Genomic DNA, 21,428 nt, shown 5'->3' with positions numbered 1-21,428 from the left:
TTTTCCTAATGCTATAATAACAGGTACTGTAGTGCCATATCAGCAATACATGTATTAATAGCTTATCAGAGAAGCTAAAGAACATCTTAATGATGTTCTAAACAACAAATGGAAAAGTTCAGAGGAACATGACAATAATAGAAATGAGCATATATAAATACATTATTAAGCTAGGAAAAAAAATCAGCAAAACATATACAGAAGAAAATAACCTTAATATTAGTGATTATTGAAAAGATATAGAGGTAAAAATGAACATTTAATTAAATATCTAACAACAAAAATACATGGTCACAGAAAAAAAAAATGTTGTAAAGCAGGAAAGCAATGACAGGTATGTTGTTTAAGAGTATCTAAAATATTCTCTTGGGGTTTTGGGAATGTAGGTACAAAGTTTCCCTCTGTTTCCAGGCAGAGAGAAGAGCAGCACTGGAGGAGATTTCTGGAGAGAAACAGATAAGTTCAGCTGGCTAACCTGAAAAGTATTTTCTGAGGAAGCCATTGCTATATCCTGTATCTGTTTAGACAGTTAAACAAAGTGAAACAGTTCTTCTGGTTCTTCTAAAAACAGTCTATAGTAACTTGATCCTGTAAAACTGAATTAGTACTGAAAAACACCTTCCCTGGCCTTATGTACATTCCATGTGTGATAATCAGGGGAAAGAAAGAAGATCATTGAGGACACACAAGTTCTCCTTACCTGTTTCTCCCAGAATCTCTGAAACCTTTAGCGAAAGGGTTTCTGTCAATTTTTAATCTGGTAATCTATAAAGGAAAAAAAAAAAAAAAAAAAAAAAAAAAATTAGTTGAACTCTTTTTTTTTTTTATTCCTTCAACAAATAAAAATTATGCATGATCTTTCTGAAGCCACCTGCACAACTATCTTCCACACTTTTTGCACCAGATTCATGTTAAATTCACCCTTCCATTGTGTATGAGCAGATTATCCATTTAGAAAATGAGTGGTGCTACATCGGAAAACCTGTCTTTGCTCTGGGCTCTGAGAACCCACTGCATGCTGGAAATTAAAAGCTGTTCCTGAAGGGGATGTAGGACAAAACCCTTGGAGCTACAACCCATCAACAGTCACAGGTTTCTGTTAGCAGGCATACTACTCATGTTTGCCTAGTATCTGCAATATCCCAGCACTCCCAACACTCTCAAATCCCAGCAGCTGGATGCACTCATGGACCTTCAAACAATGCTGAGGAGAAAAGGCTGAGCAAAGCACGGGCTACAGCCTCCAAAAGACAGCAGCTGGCCACCTGGTCACGTGCACAGCTGCTGTTCTGCTCAGCATCTGGGTGGCCCTTCAAGAGTTTTCTGGTCTGGAAACCATTTCTTTTTCCTCCTCTAAACAAAGAAGAGGATGGCCAGACTTAGTGCTTTTTTGGGGAGAAATCTTCCTTCCTGATTTATATTTTAACATAAATTCCATGTTGGCAAGAATGGAAAATAACATTGATACGTTGACCTTGCAGCCTGTGCTATCATGCTCTTCCTCGGCCACTGCTTAACCTGCTATAGCATGACAGCTTCCCTGTGTCAGCCTTACCTCATCCCAGATACTCTGTCTCTGGGGTGAAAAGGGACCAAGATGCCCCATATCATGTTGTATTTGAGGTGATTTTGCTGAAACTGTTCAAAAGGGACGAGTCTGATACAGACTGATTTGAAATAGACTTGCAGGTGGTTTACTTCTGTCGGAATAAAACCCTTACTCCTGGATATTAGCCTCAGATCTGGAATGCAGCTCCTATTTTTGCAGAAGCTTAATTTGTGAACTTAATTTCCGCTAGCCTGACTTTGCAGCTGTTCAGGGACTTTTGTGTACAGAGACAGATATGTTCTGTAGAGTATGGAGTTACAGCAGAGGGAATCCCTGTGGTGGATTTGCTAAAATTTTATGACTGTTTCCAGGGACACTTCTCCCAGTAAGGCATAGTTTTACAACCACTGGAGGGCATGCATGTGGATTCAGGGGATTTAAAATTATTTTTGATAAAATAGTTTTTCCAACCTATCAGAATCTCCTTTATTGATGTTATAAAAATGCCACCCCAAAATATTTTTTGGAAAAAAAAAAAAAAATCATTGTTTTTTTACAGTAAGGTGTCTTACAGAGATTCCCGCTTTAACATCCTATCCCTTACCTGTGAATTTTGTCTTATAGGTCTGGTTATTAATAATAATTACAGACTTTAAAAGATTGTCCTTTTTTCTCCTTTCTCTATCCTCTTTCCACATCTGGTCTACAATTAAGAGTTTGTTCAGTATTTGTATCAGAGAGGGGAGAGGAGGGGCAAAAAGTTACAGAGTGCTGCAGTGACAGCAAACCTACCATTGTAGTAAAGTATTTTTTTCTTCTGCTTTAATAATTTATTCCATTTTGGATCCTGACTAAAGTCAGTTCAAGGGAACTGAGAAAAATTAGAAGTAGGTTGAAGCAGTCACAGAAGCACCATAAGCATGTATGCTCTCTCTTATATGTAACAAAATAAAAACTCTGTAACAACTCCCTGACTAAATGTGACAATCTGCCCTGAGCTCACTTGACATGGCTCTGTCCAAGAATACCAAGTACAATGATGTCCACCGAATTCATGAGGGCATTCTCCAGAAGCTCAGATGCTGTCATGGAGAAACATTTACCTCCCTATTTTTGATTCAAGACTACTGTGGAGTTTGTGGCAGAAAATTGTATGAAGTATTTTCCTAACAGACTTGCAAAGTTATTTTTCTTCTAAGCTGGTTTGCACCGTCATTCCACCTCATGACAATACCTTATGCTCTCAAATTGGACACTACATTATTAACAGAGCAAAAAGCTTCATCAACTGAGATTTTACTTGAAATGGCTGGGAAAAAAATCCTTTACACAAACCTTATAATGCTGTCATAACCTCCCATATGGAGGCAGGAAAGAGAAATGGGATGTGCACAGCACCTCTCACCTGAGGATAAGATAGAGAGTATGCATGCACAAACAAAGTGAGAGGAGCATGCTGAGCCCAAAGCATGGCAGAGGTAGTGTGAAGGCTAGGGGAAATGTACAGAGGGAATGTGTGATTATGCGGATATCTCAACATGTACAATTCCTACAGAAACAATGAAGCAGGCCATGTCCTTCAAAGACCAGGATGTCTTTCAAGAGGCCACTGAAAGAAAAGAGGGAGTAAACTTGTGTAATCCACACAAACTATTTCCCAAACTTATTTCTTTGCTAGTGCATTTTCAAATGCCCACATTTTCCTGACAACTGTTTTCCTCTCAAGGATATATTATCTTTTGGGAAGATAGGGATAGACAGTGTAATTCTGTAAACTAACTCTAGTGTGGACTAAATTTACATTTTGGGTGCAAAGAAGTCTAGTTCAAGAAAAAGGGCAGATCAGTCACAAAGATCCGTAGCCAGTGCCTCTGCAGATAGGATCCCACTGCGGCAATATATTTTCCTTACATCTATAGTCAACAGTCACACTCTCCACTGGAAACTGCAGGAGCTGAATCTAATCTGAATTATGCATGAGAACTTCATTTAATGTGCAATAGATAGACTGCTGTTGCTTACGTTTAAAGGCTTTTTTTTTGTCAGTAAACTGATGACGCTCTTCTTCTTTAAAACTTCTACCTTCACTGATTTAAAATATATATATATATTAAAAATATATATTTTTTTCTCTGTGAGATAATGGATCTGGACTGGTGGTACTACCATAAAATTGCAGTGCAATCAGGACACCGGGGTTTGTACCATGGTTTGTAAGGAAAATTAGCAGCAAGGAAAGGTGAACGCCATGCACCTCTTTGTGGATGTTCTCACCCAGTTATTTTGCAGAAGAAACATCAGTCACCTTACCTCCAGGATGGTTTTCTGGCTAGATACTTCATGTCTATTGACTATTCCATAGCAAACATTTTCTCTTTGTACAGAAAAACACAGTGGGCTTGTGAAGTGGACAATGTAGCTCACTTCTTGAGCTATATTTCTCAGAAAAATGTAATGTCTCACTAACGCAAAGAACACACTGATACTTTTTGAAGACCCAGCACAAAAGGAACTTGAAGGCACACAACTTTACCTGTTGATTTTGGTAGGCTGTCACAGTGGTGAAGACAGTCTCTGGGAAGTTGAAGGTTTTCACCCCATCTCCTGAAGGAACTGGCTTTGTAGGAGAAAGGTCACTGCTGAAATCCTTTCGGATGACATGAACACGGGGCTGGTACTTATGCATTGAATGTAAGATTATCTGAAGGTAGAAAAAAAAAAAAAAAAAGAGGAGGAAGAAGAGGTAGTGGGATCTTTGTTGGTTTTGTTTTTCTAAAATTTCTGCACTACATCCAGAAGTATGAGGAAGCAGGGGAGGATTAATGGCTAATGAAAAAGTTACTCTTGTCTTACAAGTGCATATGAGACAAAGTTCATGCTATGTGCAGATGCTGTGTCAAAGCAGACCATTTGGGATAGAAAGGGTATTTACTGTTTTAGAGGACCAAGCAACATTTTAAAGAAAAGCACTGAAATGGGGAAAAAAGCTCAGGAGAGTATCTACAGATATGCGTGGCCATCAGGCCAGAGGAGCATTAGAGCAAGAGCAGCACCCTCCTCAGTCTGGGATGAGTGAGACTGGGGGCAGGAGGTGCTAAAATTAGCTTGTAACTTACATGGCCTTGATCATCAAGTTCATTGTTGGTCAGCTTGAGCTTGTCAAAACTGACCACCTGCCTCATCCAGGTGTCTCCAGAAGCCAGTGAGTCAGGGTGGATGTAAACCCTCGGGGGCACTGGGGAGTCAGCATTGCCAGCCACCATCCACTTGGAGCTGTGGTACACATACCTGAAAGAAAAATGGGTGATGGCTAAGGAAAGTTGTCACTCACTCACTAAAGGAACAATTTTATGGTTTCTCCTCCCCTGCCACCCTACCGCACACACCTCAAGCTCTCATTTGCAGTCAGGGGGGAATGTACTTTATTGCAACCTCCTACCTTCTAAATGAAAGCCAGATTACCCCTGAGCCACTTGTTCAGACCTGATTCCTTATTAAAACCACCTTTGCAGTTATTTTCCCTGTAAAACTCTGCCACATGTGCCTTCTCAACTCCTTAACCCTCTCTGAGCCAGAGGCTAGAGAATACTGGTAAACAAAGTCCTCTCTGAAAATATTAATAAATGTCCCGTAATTTCTGGAAATCTGCACTGGCTGCCATGCCGGAGTGTATAAAACACATGTGTGTTCATCCAGACAGGATAAAATCCTATGGATACCACAACAACTGATAAAACAGAATTTCTCATTTAAAGTGTTATAAAATAGCAAATTCTATTTAATATTGCAAAAGTAAGGATTAGAGGAAAAAATTAAATGATCTTTTGTGTTCCTGACCTAACCATCCAATATGTGCCATAAATTACTTCCTTACAGCTTTCTCTTGAGATTTTGTTTTTCTTTCTGTCCTGTAGCTCCTTCAGCTTAAGGTATTTCACAAACAGTCCTGCTAACACTTCTAGGTCGTGCCCTACACTGCCCTTCCTTGGGTCTCTACTCAGCTCTATGAAGCTATTTCAGTCCTTACCTACAAACAGTGACTCATTTCCTGTATTTTCAAAAGAAATGCAAAGAAATAAATCCATTCCTTTCAGTGCTAGCTTGTTCGATGTGGCTGAATAAGCTAACAAGGACAGAAACAAAATATAAGACAATATACACATTTTCAACTTTAGCACTGAACCATACTGAAAGGAAGAGACAAAAAAAAACTGTCTGGGTATCAGGTATCACCCTGACACCTCCCAGGAAAATCACTTTCCTGAGAAACCCTCTGGATGATCTGAGAGCAAAATGTAATATTTAGCATTTGAGGCATAGTTCTTGAATTTCTGAAGTTTGGTACAGTAAAGACTATTTGGAGAAAAGTCTTGCTCTCAAGAGTCTTTTAATGAATCTAGATAAAACACCTCTATCTGGATAGCATTCTGGGATTCAGACCACCATGAGTTTTCCAGCATACTTTTCTACGGTGCAGAGCCCATTAATACCAGAGAAATCTCCTCATCCCATCTTTCAGTTCAGTGGTGGCAATTCACCAGAGGTTTTCTCAACAGCTCCATGCTGTAGATAAGGATCACAGTTGCTGCTGTGCTGGACAGTAAATGCTTTTAAAACAAAAATCACCCGATTTGGTTCAGGCTAGACCTGAGGTGCCCCCCGTTTGTTCAGGATCCACTTGCCCATTCTTCCTTGCTGAGATAGGTAGTTTTAGAAGATCCAGACTCCAGTGACCAGGTCCCTCAGACAGTCGTTGTTAATTGTGTTGTTAATAACTTCCCATTAAATACTGTTTACTATTTAAAACCATAGAGCAAGATCATCTAGTTCCAAGGCCTCTGGCTTAGACAAGAACACTTTCCACTAGACCAGATTGTTCAAAGCCCCATCCAATCTGGCCTTAAACATCTCCAGGGAGTTCCAGCTTAAACAACTTCTCTGGACAACTGGTTCTGGTGCCTCCCCACACTCATAGTAAAGTCTTTCCTCCTAATAACTAGTCTAAATCACATTGCCAGTTTGTATTCTGTTTTTCATCCACCAATACCCCCAAGTACTTATCAGCAGGGTTATCCTCAATCTACTCATCTCTCAGCCTGTATTTGTGCTTAGGGTTACCCCAGCCTAGATGCAGGACCTCACACTTGGCCTTGTTGAACTTCAAGAGTTTTGCATGAGCCCAGCTCAAGCCTGCCAAGGTCACTCTGGATGCGGTGACTACACACCTCAGCATGGAGTTGTCAGCAGACTTGATGAAGGTGCACTCAATCCCACTATCCATGTCACTGACAAAGATGATAAACAGCACTGATCCAGTATAGAACCCCGAGGATCAATGGATCACCACTCTTCACAGGTCATCAAGACCTAGACATGAAGCTGTTGACTGAAACTCTTTGAGTGCGACCAACCAGCCAATTCCTTATCCACCTAGAGGTGTATCAGTCTCAGATATCAATCCAAATGTGCAAGAGAGTATATTAAACCTCATTTTTTTTGTCTTACAATTCTGGTCAAATCAATTAATGGTGTAAACAGAGTGTCCTCCAGCATACCTTTGCAATAGTGTGTAATGGCATATGTCTTTCATATGCTTTCATTGACACTGATCCATCACAATGTTTCTATCTTTACACCTAAAAAGCTTACCTGTATCTCTTGTTATCCACAGGCACAATATCCATGGCAATATAATACTGCTGATGGGGATCCAAACCTGTAATTTTCACTCTCATGGCTGGAAACATTCTCCTAGAAAATAAATAAATAAATAAATAAATAAGAGCAGAAATAAGGAAGAAAATAGTGAATAAAGAAGCTGAAGGGGCTCTTACCCCTCTCTGACACCAGGTGCATGCTACTTTACAAAACCCACTTCTTGGCATGACTCCTCTGTGTTTGGTGTAGTTAGCAAAGATTGTGCTGGTGGTGCAATGTATCTTTTTTTTAATCTTTTTTTTTTTTTTTTTTTTTTTGCATTTAAGAAAAGGAATAGCAGGATAACAACCTATGGGTTACAATAAATCACTCCCAGTTGAGCAGTCTCTGCTCCTGACTCCTAGCAGACAGCTCTGTTATACTCCGCACAAATTGTCCCTCAGGTCATGCCTCTTCTCTAGGTATTTCAGTACACAGATGGGCAGTATACATTCTTAGTGATGTGTTTCCATCTAGAATTATGCTTTCATGTCATACTAAATGCAGGATCATTTTTGTTCTGTATTTTTGAGAAAATCACATTTCAGTATGGACTTTAATAGTGCTAGAAAGCAAAACCATCATCCTGAAAGATCCTCTTGCTTTTATGCTTACAGATACTTAAAAAAAAATGTTGGTTAAATGAATCTGCTTATTAGGCCCGTATTTTATACTTAACAAAAACACTGGCATTATCACCATGGTTTCCTTGAAGTCTAGTCAGTGTTTTGTGAAAAATCTCTTGTAAGTGCTGTCTTCTGTGACATATGATCCAGTTCTCTCTTAAGATTTTTCACCTGATAGGTAAGTTATGAAACTTTTTACCAGCAAAAAAATTAGTTTCCAGCCTTTCTTTTCTTGTCTGAGCACAAGTTTAGCTATGCTGTGTATTGGTCACATTCCAGAGGTGTGTGTGTTGCTAGACAATTATTTCAGAAGACAATAGCCAAGAACAATGTTAACCTCAACATATATCAGTATTGATGTAGCTATGTCATAATTTCTTCTTCTTCAAAATTCTCTGGTTGCCAAATGGCATATAGATGCCATTTTATACTCCTCGACCAGCATGGTGAGTAAATCATTTATGTCATGTGTTAGGAGTTCGAAATGTACACATGCCTGCAGGGCTATGACCTAACTGACATTATGGAGATGTGGTGGGAGCATGATTGATATGAGGCTCCTATGATTGAATCCCCAGTTTTAAAACGGAAAAAATAAAAGAAAAAAAAAGGAAAGGAAAGGAAAGGAAAGGAAAGGAAAGGAAAGGAAAGGAAAGGAAAGGAAAGGAAAGGAAAGGAAAGGAAAGGAAAGGAAAGAGGAAAAAAGAAAGACCCAGGGAACTACAGCCCAGTCAGTCTCACTTCTGTGCCTGGTAAGATCATGGAGCAGATCTTCCTGGAAACTAAGCTAAGGCACATGGAAAATAAAGACATGACTGGTGATAGCCAACATGGCTTCGCTAAGGGAAGATCATATCTGAAAAATCTAGCGGCCTAGATGGAGGTACAGCACTGGTGGGTAGGGGAAGTGCAGCTAACATTATCTATCTGGACTTGTGCAAAACATTTGACATGTACCCCATGTCCCCATGGTCTCTAAATTTGAGAGACATGGATTTGATGGATGGACCACTCAGTGGGTAAGGAATTAGCTGGTTGGTCACAGTCAAAGAGTTGTGACCAACAGTTCAATGTCCAAGTGGAGATCAGTAATGAGTGGTGTTCCTCAGGGATGAGTATTGGGACCAGCATCTAAGTCAAGGTCATGGACAGTGGAATTAATTGCACCCTCAGCAAGTTTGCCAATGACACCAAGCTGTGTGGTGCAGTTGACACACTGGAGGGAAGGGATGTCATCCAGAGGGACCTTGACAGGCTTGAGAGCAAAGCTCTTGAAGTTCAACAAGGCCAAATGTACGGTCCTGCATCTGGGCTGGGGTAATCTCAAGCACAAATACAGGCTGGGAGATGAGTAGGTTGAGGACAACCATACTGATAAGGACTTGGGGGTATTGGTGGATGAAAAGCAGAATACAAACTGGCAATGTGTACTGGCAGCCCAGAAAGCCAACCCATACCCTGGGCTACATCAAAAGAAGTATGGCCAGCAGGTCGAAGGAGGTGATTCTCCCCCTCTATTCTGCTCTTTTGAGACCCTACCTGGAGTACTGTATTCAGGTCCAGGGCCCCCAACATAAGAAGGTCATGGACCTATTAGAGAGAGTCCAGAGGAGGGCCACAAAGATGATCAAAGGGCTGGAGCACCTCTGCTGTGAAGGGAGGTTGAGAGAGCTGGGGACAATCAGTTTCGAGAAGATTCTATGGAGACTTTATAGCAGCCTTCCAGTACCTAAAGGTGGTCTACAGGACAGCTGGGGAGGGACTCTTACTCAGGGAGTTTAGTGGTAGGACAAAGGATAATGGTTTTAAACTAAAAGAAGGTAGATTTAGATTGGATATTAGGAAGAAATTCTCTACTATGAGTGTGGTGAGGCACAAAAACTGGCTGCCCTGGGAAGTTGTGGATGTCCTATCCCTGGAGCTGCTTAAGGCCAGATTAGATGGGGCTTTGAGCAACCTGGTCTAGTGGAAGGTGACCTTGTCCATGAGCGCTGAGTGCCCATGGGCAGTAGAATTAGGTGATCTTTAAGGTCCCTTCCAATCAAAACCATTCTATGCTTCTGTATTATATTTGTGATTAATGCAGTATTTCAATGTCTTAATCTGTGAAAGAGAGTTGAGTGATCTGCAAAAGAAATCAAGAGCCTCAAATTAGAGCACTGAAAGAAATCCTGTGTTGTTTCACTGACTGTTTACTCAAACCTGAAGTCTACCTTATTTTCTTCTCAGTTCTTTTCTGAGAAAACCTTGTGCTGAGGTCTCACAGGATAGTATTATTCAATTGCGCTACTTCTTCCCAGAAGTTACAGAGCTTTGATATGAGAAACTGCAAATACTGAATGCTGATATGTAACTATGTTCTGCTCCTCTGATAAGTAGGTGTCTCTATAAGTGATGAGGGTAGGTTGAATGGAAGCAGGACATTAAAAGGGAATTAAATATCATTAAAGTCATGATGAAAAAATCCAGAAAAGTGTACAATAAATCTTTGTCCACTGTTTCTAGGGGGCCTCCCTAGGAACCATCATGACATTTTTCCTTCTATTTAGCAAAGAGTAGTGAAATGTCTGAAAAGATTTACATCTCCTCCCAACATTTTTTTTTCTCAAAGTATGGACACAGCCTGGAGGAAGGAAATGGGAAAGTTTGTGAACATCTCCAAACATGTCTTTCAAAAATGTACTCAAGGGATGCAACCATGAGAAGTTATTTTATTCTTTCCCATCTGGACCACATACAACCACTTGGAGAAGAGGGTGGGAAGGAGGAGGTCAACGCTCAGCATTCACCCTGCCCATAGCTCTTCCTTTTCAGGCCATAGAGAAGCAAAGTTCTGATCTATTAGTAACTGAATCTGCCTTGGAAAAGGGCATTCATCGAGGGGGCAGTGAGAACATCACCCCACAGCTGCCAGCACACAGCTAACCAGAGTTATGAGAGGCATAAAACTGTCAGAAAAATTGTCTGCAGAAACCTTTCAAAGAGAGACATTTGTATAGCTGATGGTGTGAGTTTGCTAGCAGAACAATTTAGAGGGGAAGAAAGGAATAATGGATTAGTCTTCAGTGGCTTGAGGACATTACCTTGTTTCTATCACAATGGCTCATTAAATCTACCAAACCAAATGGGTACAGGATGTGGCATTTTACAATCTAGCTCTCATTAGTTGGATGGAGGTGGCTTGGGAGCAGCTTAAGAGGTAGATCATGTTTCAGAGGGTTGATGAGAAATCCAGGATTAATTCTGAGTCTCTTTGGGTCTAAGTCTGTGTACCATATTCAGAAAACTGAACACTGTGTAATCCCAGCAGCTCTCTCCAAAACTGCAACCCCGTGTAATGTTGCAGTATAGCTTATGGGGTTGTTTGCTTATGAAATACCTTGTAAAAGATTACCACAGACAATTCAACAGGCTTAGGGGCTAATCTCTAAAATGATCAGAGAGAGCTCAGCTAATCCCACTGCTTTCTCTAATGTTTAAGTATATTTTAAAGTTTTCTAAAAAAATCCTGTTTTGTTTTTCTGTGGGCGTAAAAGTAACTCGGGTTTCTTTGACATAAGGATATGGCCTGGAACTATCACAGCAGGTTTCCAGCAGCACTGCTGTGTGGAAAGGGGAAAATGGAAAATGCAGAGAGAAACAGTAGTGACTGAGTGACATAGGTGGAATCTGGGATAAGTCCCAGTGCTCTGTTTCCTTTTGGCTGGCTCTTTGTCTCCCTAGGCAGTAACCCTATAGAAAACAGAGGGTTCAAAGGTTTGGGAGGAATTCAGGTCATTTGAATATGGCTGTATTCATAAACAGTCAAGAACCTTTCATCCAGAAAAATATCAGTTCTCTTTACAGTCAGCAGCTCAGACACGAAGGCTGTTAGTTTTCATAGGGAACACAGGATGACATTTGATACAGTTCAGGAGGAGGTTTTATATCAACAGCAGTTTGGGATGGTCAAGTTATTTATACATTAGCTTTACCACTCAGCAGGAAAACAATCTTCCTAAACTTAGGCTGGAAATCTGTATACATACATGCAGTACCCATTTAGGGGAAATATGACATGATATGAAATAAGTTGTTTCAGTTGATTTAGAAACACTTAGAAGAGTTTTAAAAAGCATTCTTGTAAGAACCATGTGCCTCAGCCTACTCAATTCCTTACTTCTTCCATAATGAGAAAGAGGTTTATTAAACTCTGAATGCAAAGAAAATTAATGATACATATAGATCTTTTCATTAAAATAGTAATTGCTAGCACAGTAGTGCACTGATTTTAAAAACCATGTTTGTGAACTTGTAGAGATAGAAAGAAGTTGGATTGCAGCAATCGGCTTTTTTTGTTGTTGTTTAAACTTTTCATTTAACATGAAATCATAGTTAGTTTTCCTCTAAGGAAACTGTTCAGAGAAGAAAGTGTACATCTATATCCCCAAACTGGATTCTTTTTCCCCATAAAATAATCTTCAGATTCTAACCCTTAGGAGTCTCAGAGGAGACAGCCTCTAACCCTGCCCCTGGAACTAACACACATAAAGCTTTTGTCAAGTTGGATCTGTCTACAAAGTTGGCATGCTCTGAGTGGGCGCATGGGCAAGATTACCTCCAAGTATCCTTTCCAACATAAATTCATTCTCTGTTTCACAGTTAGGTTTTAGAGAGGGCACTACTGATTAGGCGATAAGACATTAATGGGTACCTGGCTGGTTGTCTCAAAATACAAGTGCAATTCCTTGAAGCTGTTCAGACACTGGAAATACACCTGTACAGACAGCTTAGTGAGCTGAAGTCAGATGACAATTTAAAAGGATCAACACAATTTACTTTACAGTTTTCATGACTGTTCAGCTTAATGATTTACACACCATGTAAACAAAAACTTAAACTGGATTAAATTTGCTTAAGGGTGACATCTGCTAAATGTAAACCATAAAATGAAGATACGTGTTCTTCAATTGTACTAAAAGACTATTTGTGTTTTGGTACAGACTTATTGACAAGAACAGAGAGATTAGTCACTTCCCAGTCATTAAAAATGGTATTAAGAAACTCTGAAAAATATTCAGACTGATTTAGACTTGCAGATTAAGTGTGCATAGTGTTTACAACGTGCCTGAGTTTACAGTGTTACCTGAAGTTATAGCTATTTTACACCTCATATTTCCTTGTCTTTAAGTCTGGTGCCAAATATATATTTGTTTATAAAAACAAATCTGTGGAAGTGAAAGTGAGGGACAGGAAGGGAAGGGAAGGCAAGGATGCCTCCTTTTTTCCCTCTGCAGTGTGAGAATATGTAGAGAAGATATTTGTGTTGAGAGGAAAAGCCGATGCAGGGTTGGGAGAAAAAAAGATTTATTACAAGGCAGAAGGAGTCCAGCAGATATTCCCAGCAGCTCCCCAAAGGGACATTTTCTAGAAACTGGAGAAACCTTATCTGGTCCACTGGGCCAGGACCTCTGTGCAGCAGTCTGGTAGCTGCATCAAGCCAGCCCTTGCTCTGAGAAGTCCTCTCCACAAGTCCCTTTAGCATCAACAAATCTTTGAAACAAAATCCCTGGTTTTTACTCTAACTGAAGAGTACCATGGGGCCCTTCCCTCCTTCCTTCCACTGGAAATAAAACAGCCATTCAATAGTGTAAACAGCCCTAACTACGTGTTTCAAACAACTCTGGCTCATAGTTTCTGGGAGGGAGAGAAATTCCAGTCAAAATATCATTTAACTTATCAGGAGTCCCTGAAGAGTCAGGAGATAGCAAGGTCATGTCTTCCATTCACTGCTGTGTTTGGTTTTTTTTGTTGTTTGTTTGTTTGTTTTTCCATTCTTATTACTGAGCCTGGCCTCAGCACCCAGGTTTCAGCCATCCCTCAGTACAGATATGGTAACTTTGATAAGATTCATGCGTTCATTTCCCTCATTGCTGAGAAGAAATCCTGAATTTGCTACAGGTAGAATCTATGTCCCCAGAGGAATAACTTCTGTTTGTGTTTGTGTGCTCAGTCACAATGATCTCCATAAGAGGTGGCATTTCCCTTCCAGAGCACTACCCCAAACATTCACTGTAGTGGAAATGCATCCCTCAGTAATAATTGCACATTTCTTTCCCATTTGGGCAGCACTTCCATCAGCAGTTAACTGTTGAACCTGCAGCTCAGATGACCATGGTCTTTAGCTAGAGAATGTGGGGAGGGATTCAGATTCCTGTGCTAATGTTGCCAGCAAGCATGCATGCATGGTGGAGGAGAGTAGAGAAAAATAGTTAAATATGTTTTTAGGAATAGTTGCTTTAAATTAGTATGACCTGGGGTTTAAGGTGAGTTCATTTTATTTTGTACAGTCTAAGGCTGCATTTCAAACAAAAAAATAGATAAAAGAGATTGAAAGAAATCGCAGTTTTGAATGCACTGCAGCTGACAAAAAGCCATTTGCATCTTTCGCACAAAGAACAAAGGACTCTTGTTAGAAGAATCTTATTAAATTCTGAATAACAGAGTACTGGTAGAAAGGATAAAGGGAAAAGTTCTAAGAGAACTTTATGAAAACAGAAAAAAATACAGGTTTATAGAAATGGACCAAAAAAAAAAAAAAAAAAAAAAAAAGCATCTATAAATACAGCAACAAGAAAGAAAAAAAATGAAGCAGAATTAAATGTGAATGGGAGTGGGAGTTTGAAAGCTAAAAAGTGTAGTATGCTGGACATAAGCAGGATATAGCTCCAGAAACATGTTTGAAATTAGAATGTAGGTTAGAAACTAGCATTAAACAGTAAGAGTAAAAAAACAACAGAGGTCAGGCAGGAGCCAAACAATGCCTTACCAGTCACATAAAATTAAGGAGCAGCTGTAGTCATAGGCAAATGAGTCTGTAATTATAAAGGCTTTCAAAACAAGAAGGCCTTGCAAGACTCAGATAGGGTTTCTGTAGGGAAAGTGGCAAGAACAGAAAAATGTTCCATTGGGAAGGAAAAATTTGCAAAGAAGCTGCACATCTCTCATTATTTCAATAAATAATAGGAAATCCACAGGAGATAATAATTCAGCTTTCTTTGCCAGAAATCATGCAATCTCATGTGTTGGATGCATCCCATATGGAGTAACAGGACTGCCAGACAGCTCTCACCCATTACAGACATCCTCTCCGAAAGAAGGTTTAACCAAAAAAAGTTAAACATTTAACTTGTGCATTTTTTTAATCTGTAAGAACTATCACAAATAGATGTACTAAGTAACGAAATCATTAAACGTTGTGATGGTTAAATAAGAAACATAGTCTGCAGAAAAAAATCCCTTCCCATACTGTTAATCTAACCTCTGGAAAAGAATATCATCAAACAGAAATATATATATATGTATAGTAGCTAAAATAGAGTTTGTGTGGGCAGCCAGTGATGAGCCTGATGTCTATGATGACTAAAGTAATGATAAACATCTGCTTTCAGGGAGAAAGAATATGATTTAGGATTGTAATGAATATATTATTTGCTCAGTAAGTTAAGCTCTGTATTGCGCTACAAGTTTTTTTGTAAGTGGAAAAATTGTCAAGACTGGAGCTTGCAAATGCTCTCAAGCTTGGCACTTGAGAATACCATTAATGGTGTTAAATAAAAAAATCTTGAAAATATAAATATTTCTTACAGTTCTGACATATTTCCCTGCATCTATTCTCTACCTGCATATATATATACATATATATATGTTTTGTTTTGGACTTCTTAAAATAAAGTCAGTGCCTCTGTCTTCCTTAACATGTGCTGTTAAACATATCTGAAAGGTGGCTAAAATAGAGACTTAGATATTTCATCAGAAAATGCAACTAAACAAGGCCTTCCCCAGACCTTGTAGACTTCTCTTCAAACACATGAAGATCAAAATATTTGAGCCAAAAACTTAGAAAACTAAAACAAATTATCTTATATAGGACTAGATAAATAAAACAAAAAATACAGGTAGGGGAAGCAAATATGAATATGAAGCGGGATGCTTCTTCACTAAATGAAAGCATTTTTTCCTGGGATGGGGAAAATTGAATTGGAATTGCAGTTAACTGGATCTTTCGTTCAGCTGCATCATGTTCCCACATGGAAGGAACTAAGTACATCTCACAATAATCTTTAATCAGCTTCCTGTTATTACTGTGCAATTAGGGATATGTATCTATTGTTCATTATGATGATATGCAATGTGGGAAACTGTATTTGTCAAACAGAAAGGCAGCATGCATGACAAGTTCCATGAACCATTGCTGACATGAAACATCTCAATTCATAAATGTCAGAACAATAGTTTTATATCACAAGTGTCAAAATACATACTTGTGACTGTTCCAGGCAACAAAATAGTGGTTTATAGCTTGAAGAGAGCAGAAGAAAAAATTTCAACAAAAATGTTTTTGATTTTTTTAAAACAAAAACTAAAAGGCAGCAATTTATTCAGTATTGTAATTTACTAAAAGCTTTGTAAGAAAATATATAATCTTTTTTTTTTCATATGTGTGTACCAATCAGACCTAATAGAAATTCTTCATTTTTTTTTAACTGATCCAAAGTATTTAATTTAATTATTTTGTATTATATCCCAGAATATTTCAGTGGTTTGTCGTTGTTGTTGTTGTTGTTGTTGTTGTTTTTTCCATAAATCCTTCCTTCTCTATAACCTCTGCAAATACTCTCAAGCTTTCTGTGAGAAGATGTGTTGAACAATTTGTAAAACTGCAGTGGCATTGATGTTTCAGCTTTTTTGGTTACTTAAAAAACAAACAAACAAACAAAACTGTAGATTGCATATAGTTTTTTAAGATTCCAAAAAGGTTAACTACTTCATTCAGAAATGTATGAACTGCTGAACTGATGAGGTCATCTTAGGGGAGGATTAGGAGTCTGAAACATCTGTCATATGAGAAGAGGCTGAGAGAACTGTGCCTGTTTAGCTTGGAGTAGAGAAGGCTGAGAGAGAAGCTTATCAATGTGTATAAATATCTCAAGGAAGGGTGTCAAGAGCATGGGGCTGGACTCTTTTCAGTGGTGCCCAGCAACAGGACAAGAATCAATGGGCACAAACTGAAATGCAAGAAGTACCCATGAATATGAGAAAACACTTTACTGTAAGGGTGACAGAGCACTGGAACAGGTTGCCCAGAGAGGCTGTGGAGTCTCCTTCTCTGGAGATATTCAAAACCTGCCTGGACATGATCCTGTGCAATGTGCTCTAGGTGATCCTGCTTGGTAGGGGGGTTGGACAAGATTATCTCCAGAAGTCAACCGTTCTGGGATTCTGTGATTCTATGATCTCCATATCACTAGGTTCTGGGTATTTTGCTGTGCACTGGTGTTGATGGGCTTTGAGATATTCATGCTGCTCTTAAGCCTATCCCCTCCATTTGTTGTAAGAGAATGAACTATAATTAATCCAGCAGGTAAAAATGTATTCTTTTCATTTTCAGATGCAGTGTAGTGCAGGCAACAGGAATGAGGGAGGTGATTGTCTCCCGCTACTCTGCCCTCATGAGGCCCCACCTGGAGAACTGTGCCCAAGTTTGGGGCCCTCAGCACAAGAAAGATGTGCACCTATTAGAGCAAGTCCAGAGGAGGGCTACAAAGATCATCAGAGGACTGAAGCACCTCTCCTATGAAGAAAGGCAGCTGGGTATGTTCAGTCTTGAGAAGAGAAGGCTCAAGGAAGGCCTCATTGTGACTTTTCAGTACATAAAGAGGTCTTACAAAAAAGATGGAGAAGAACTCTCTACTCGGGTAGATAATGATAGGACAAGGGGGAATGGTCTTAAACTTAAGGGGATAGATTTAGACTAGACATTAGAAGGAAATTCTTCACTGTAAGGGTAGTGAGGCACAGGAACAGGTTGCCCAGAGAAGCTGTGGGTGCCCCATCCCTGGAGGTGTTCAAGGCCAGGCTTGATGGGGCCTTGGCCAGCATGATCTAGTGGGTGGCATCCCTGCCTATGGCGGGGAGGTTGGAACTAGATGATCTTTAAGGTCCCTTCCAACCTGAGCCATTCTATGATTCTATGAAAACCAACTCAGAACCAATAAATTTGGTTCTTCTAGTGTCATATTTAATGATGCTGGACAGATTATTTAACCTGTTTAGGTTTCAATTTCACCCTCGATGAGAAAAATGAAAATTAGTAGTTTTCTTCCCTTCTGTTTTGACTTCATTAGTGAAAAGATGTTGGATAACAGCAAGTGTTTTTATTTCTGTTACTTTGCCTTTTCCATTTGAGGCAAAACCAGCAGCCCATTCTGTATTGATTTAAAATGTTTCGTTTGCTAATGAGACGGCACATACACAACCAGGAGCTAATCTGGTTCTCATAATCTTTGGGGATATCTGGGTTGTTTGTTCAAGAAAACTTTCCTCAAATTAACTGAACTTCCTGGGGCTTCTGAACACTAGTGGCCACTTCACAAGAACATAAAAGAACAAGTCCAGTAGTTCTGGCAAATCCTGAGATCACTGACATGAATCTTAATTATGAACAATCAAATACTGAGGTTGTTTTTTTTCCACATGAAACTATGGAAAAGTTGCCTTCTGCATTTCTGTGGAAGGGGCAGAAAAACTCCTGTGATAGCCACATGGTTTGCTCTCGTTAATCAGCCCTGTCCATGGTGCTGACTTTCTTCATAACAAGATTATTAGGAATTAAAATCTCATTAGGTGGAGGTAAGGATCTTTACATTAATGCAAGCATGACTAAACAATTTGGGATCTTTAATAGCCTGAGGATCTAGAAATTTTCATTTTTTTCAAGTTGTGTTTTGGTGAGCAGATTTCTATCTGTTATTTAATAGTAGAGAGCAATGAGGATGTTATACTCAGCTAAGCATGGCAGAGTGAGTTTTATTTAAAAAAAAAAAAAAAATCTGGCTTATTAGTGGCTCTTCCTAACTGCAGCTGGCATGGGATTAGTTGCAAGAGCAGAGGGAAACACTAAACTTGCACATTTTTGATACAGGAAGTCATTAGCATTTTATCTATTCAGAATTGCAGGAAGATATTCCTTTGGTGCAAAGGTGAATTTGAATTAAGCTAGCCATGAGATTAAATCAACTGGCTCATGAAGTGCTATGGGAACTTGAAAGGAAAATCAAATGGCTCTCTCCCAATTCATAACTCATCTAAAATTCAGTACAGCCAGCAGCACAATGATTATTTCCTGTTTTATTTGCTCTAAGGAGAGTCTATCCTGAACTACTTCCTGCAGCTGCCAATTCTCCTTTGGAGCTACTGATTTAAGTAGTAATATGGAACTATTTTATCTTTAAAAAGATGGTAGGACATACAGCTGTGAAAATGTGACAACCATTCCCCACTCACTCCCACCCCCAATATTTATTTCCATGGACATATCGAGAAGGAAAAAAAAATCTTTCTTTTTTCCTCAAGGAAAAAAGTTTTGTTTTTTACTTTTTTCCCTATTTTTTTTTTTTTAGCTAGACAGAAAGCCAGATATCTTACCTGCCTGCTTTTGTGATAATCATCTCTGTCCCAATGTCATGAAATCTTTTCCACAGGTCAGCACACTGCAGTTCTACCTGGATCTCTTCCATGGATGAAGGTGGAGGAGGCTGAGGACCTGTTCCACCAGATGTAAGGTCAGAATGGGAGCCAAATGAACAGGATGTCCTTTCTGCCAACACCTCTGTGTCTGACCCAGTGCTCTGCTCTGAGTCTGTAAAATAAACATAACAGGTAAGACACTGTGGTCCTACCTACTGTGAGAAGAAAAGGGAGGGAAGAGGAAAACCAGTAAAGGAAGTGCTAAAGAATGGTACAATTGGCTTTGGCATATATATACATATATATATATATATATGGTTTGTTGTGATTTATGAGCTGATTTTTGTCTTTGGGTTTCCAACATGACATCTGGCATTTTTATAAAGTTTTAGAAACAGCTGAAAAAAGACCCTCAACATAAAATATAAATAGTAACAAACACCACCACAATGCCAGGAATGGAGCACAAAATATAGATTAAAAAAAAAAAAAAAAAAATCAACCCATAGTTTTAATCCAAGATTAAATTGTCTCACTGGAAAACTACATTCCATTTAATTGAACATCCTCCCACACTACTATTGAAGAATTGGTTATGTTTAAATATTTTTCCCCTTTTAATGCTCTTGTCATCAAAAATAATGAGCATTTTCTATTTTGCTATTTGGCAATACCATTTTGGAAATGTGTTTTATTTGCTTTTATAATATTTTTTTGGAACAATGACATTTCCTGGGAAAATAACCATGCAGCATTTGGTGAGGAAAATGCTCTAGGCTATTGAAGGACAAAAAGGAAAGATAGTAAACATATGGAATATGTTACCAAGGAAAGTAATTGAAGCAAACCACATAAAAGACCACATGAGACAACCACCTCCCTTTATGGGGAAGAAGATGAGAAAGGCTTGTTTAAAAAATAAGCAAAAAAAAAAAAAAAAAGAGGTTGAATTAGTGTAAAAGCACAGGCATGTTGAGCCAGGTAGCCATGTCTTTGCCAAAATCTTTCAGATATATTTTTTAGATAGGTATGGTAGATATATAAATATGTAAATATATATATGGTCCTAGAACTCATATGACAGGGCTACGGTGGAATTTTGCGAATAGTAATGGTACTTTGCAACAGGGTGCACACCTGAATTACATCATTATTCACAATACATTCTGCAAAGCAATGTGCTTACATTTGGAATTTGAGTTTTAACAATCTGGCATCAGTATTAAATAGATGATTGACAGAGCAATAAAATGGTGTGAAGTGCTCAGTCAAATGGATGAAGAAGAGCTCTGTAGATTTCCAAAATAGTAACAATGCCATAGAATGTCCTCATTGATCACCTAAAAACAAGCATCAGAGTGAATGAATAGAACAGCTATCATATAGAAACTTAGGGAGATAAAAAGTAACAATCTATGTTACAAATGTGGTGAAATCACCCTGGCTAAAATTTCTTCCATATCAAACAAGTGCCAGAGACTGTCCAGTAATCCTGAGGTCATGCAGGTTGGGTTTCAGATTTACAGAGTTTCTGAGATACAGTATCTCCTGGAGCTGCTTGCACACCAGTGAAGAGTGCCACAGTTAAGAAGAAGCTGGTGAAGATGTCACCTGCAGAACCCCAAGCCCCAACTCCTGCCATGTAGAAATGTTTTTGGAAAATTTGTACTGCTGCAATGGCATGAACAGAAACTGTTTGGCTGAAGATATTTGAGAAACTTACAGCTCTGAGTTCCACCAGGAAGCCTTTATCCTCTAGAGAATCCTAGGAGAATATGACACTGAATAATGGACTTGCTTGAAGGACACTTTCAGTAAACTTTGACAAGAAGTTTCTGCATGTATAATGCAGAAATTCTATAGGACATTAGAAAGATTTGGTTTGCACTGCTCTCAATCCATGTTTGAATATGTGGTCCTTCACGTCTCCCACTGACATCTAAGATGGGCTGAAGCTGTAAGAAGTCCATCCCTCTAAAAGAGTAGCCAACAAAGAGAGGACTATTACATGGAGACCTGTACTCCATCCAAAACTGATATCAAAGACA

The 21,428-nt window shown here is 39.1% G+C and overlaps 1 protein-coding gene across 3 annotated transcripts in view; it reads right to left on the bottom strand.

Moving 5' to 3' along the window:
- TBX15 (T-box transcription factor 15) overlaps window positions 1-21,428 on the bottom strand; it is a 99,267-nt gene that overhangs the window by 20,507 nt on the left and 57,332 nt on the right. For all 3 annotated transcript variants that reach the window (XM_035314520.1, XM_035314528.1, XM_035314535.1), the window contains exons 2-6: window positions 19,339-19,552; window positions 7,199-7,300; window positions 4,666-4,837; window positions 4,083-4,250; window positions 701-765 (exon numbers count right to left, since the gene is read on the bottom strand). In XM_035314520.1, the coding sequence (XP_035170411.1) occupies window positions 701-765; window positions 4,083-4,250; window positions 4,666-4,837; window positions 7,199-7,300; window positions 19,339-19,552 (721 nt within the window). The remainder of the gene's footprint in view (window positions 1-700; window positions 766-4,082; window positions 4,251-4,665; window positions 4,838-7,198; window positions 7,301-19,338; window positions 19,553-21,428) is intronic.

The sequence above is a fragment of the Oxyura jamaicensis genome, chromosome 1, assembly GCF_011077185.1.
Source record: "Oxyura jamaicensis isolate SHBP4307 breed ruddy duck chromosome 1, BPBGC_Ojam_1.0, whole genome shotgun sequence".
Classification (NCBI taxonomy): Eukaryota; Metazoa; Chordata; class Aves; order Anseriformes; family Anatidae; genus Oxyura; species Oxyura jamaicensis.
Note: the sequence above shows the minus strand (reverse complement) of the source record. Positions and strands in the feature narration are given on the sequence as shown.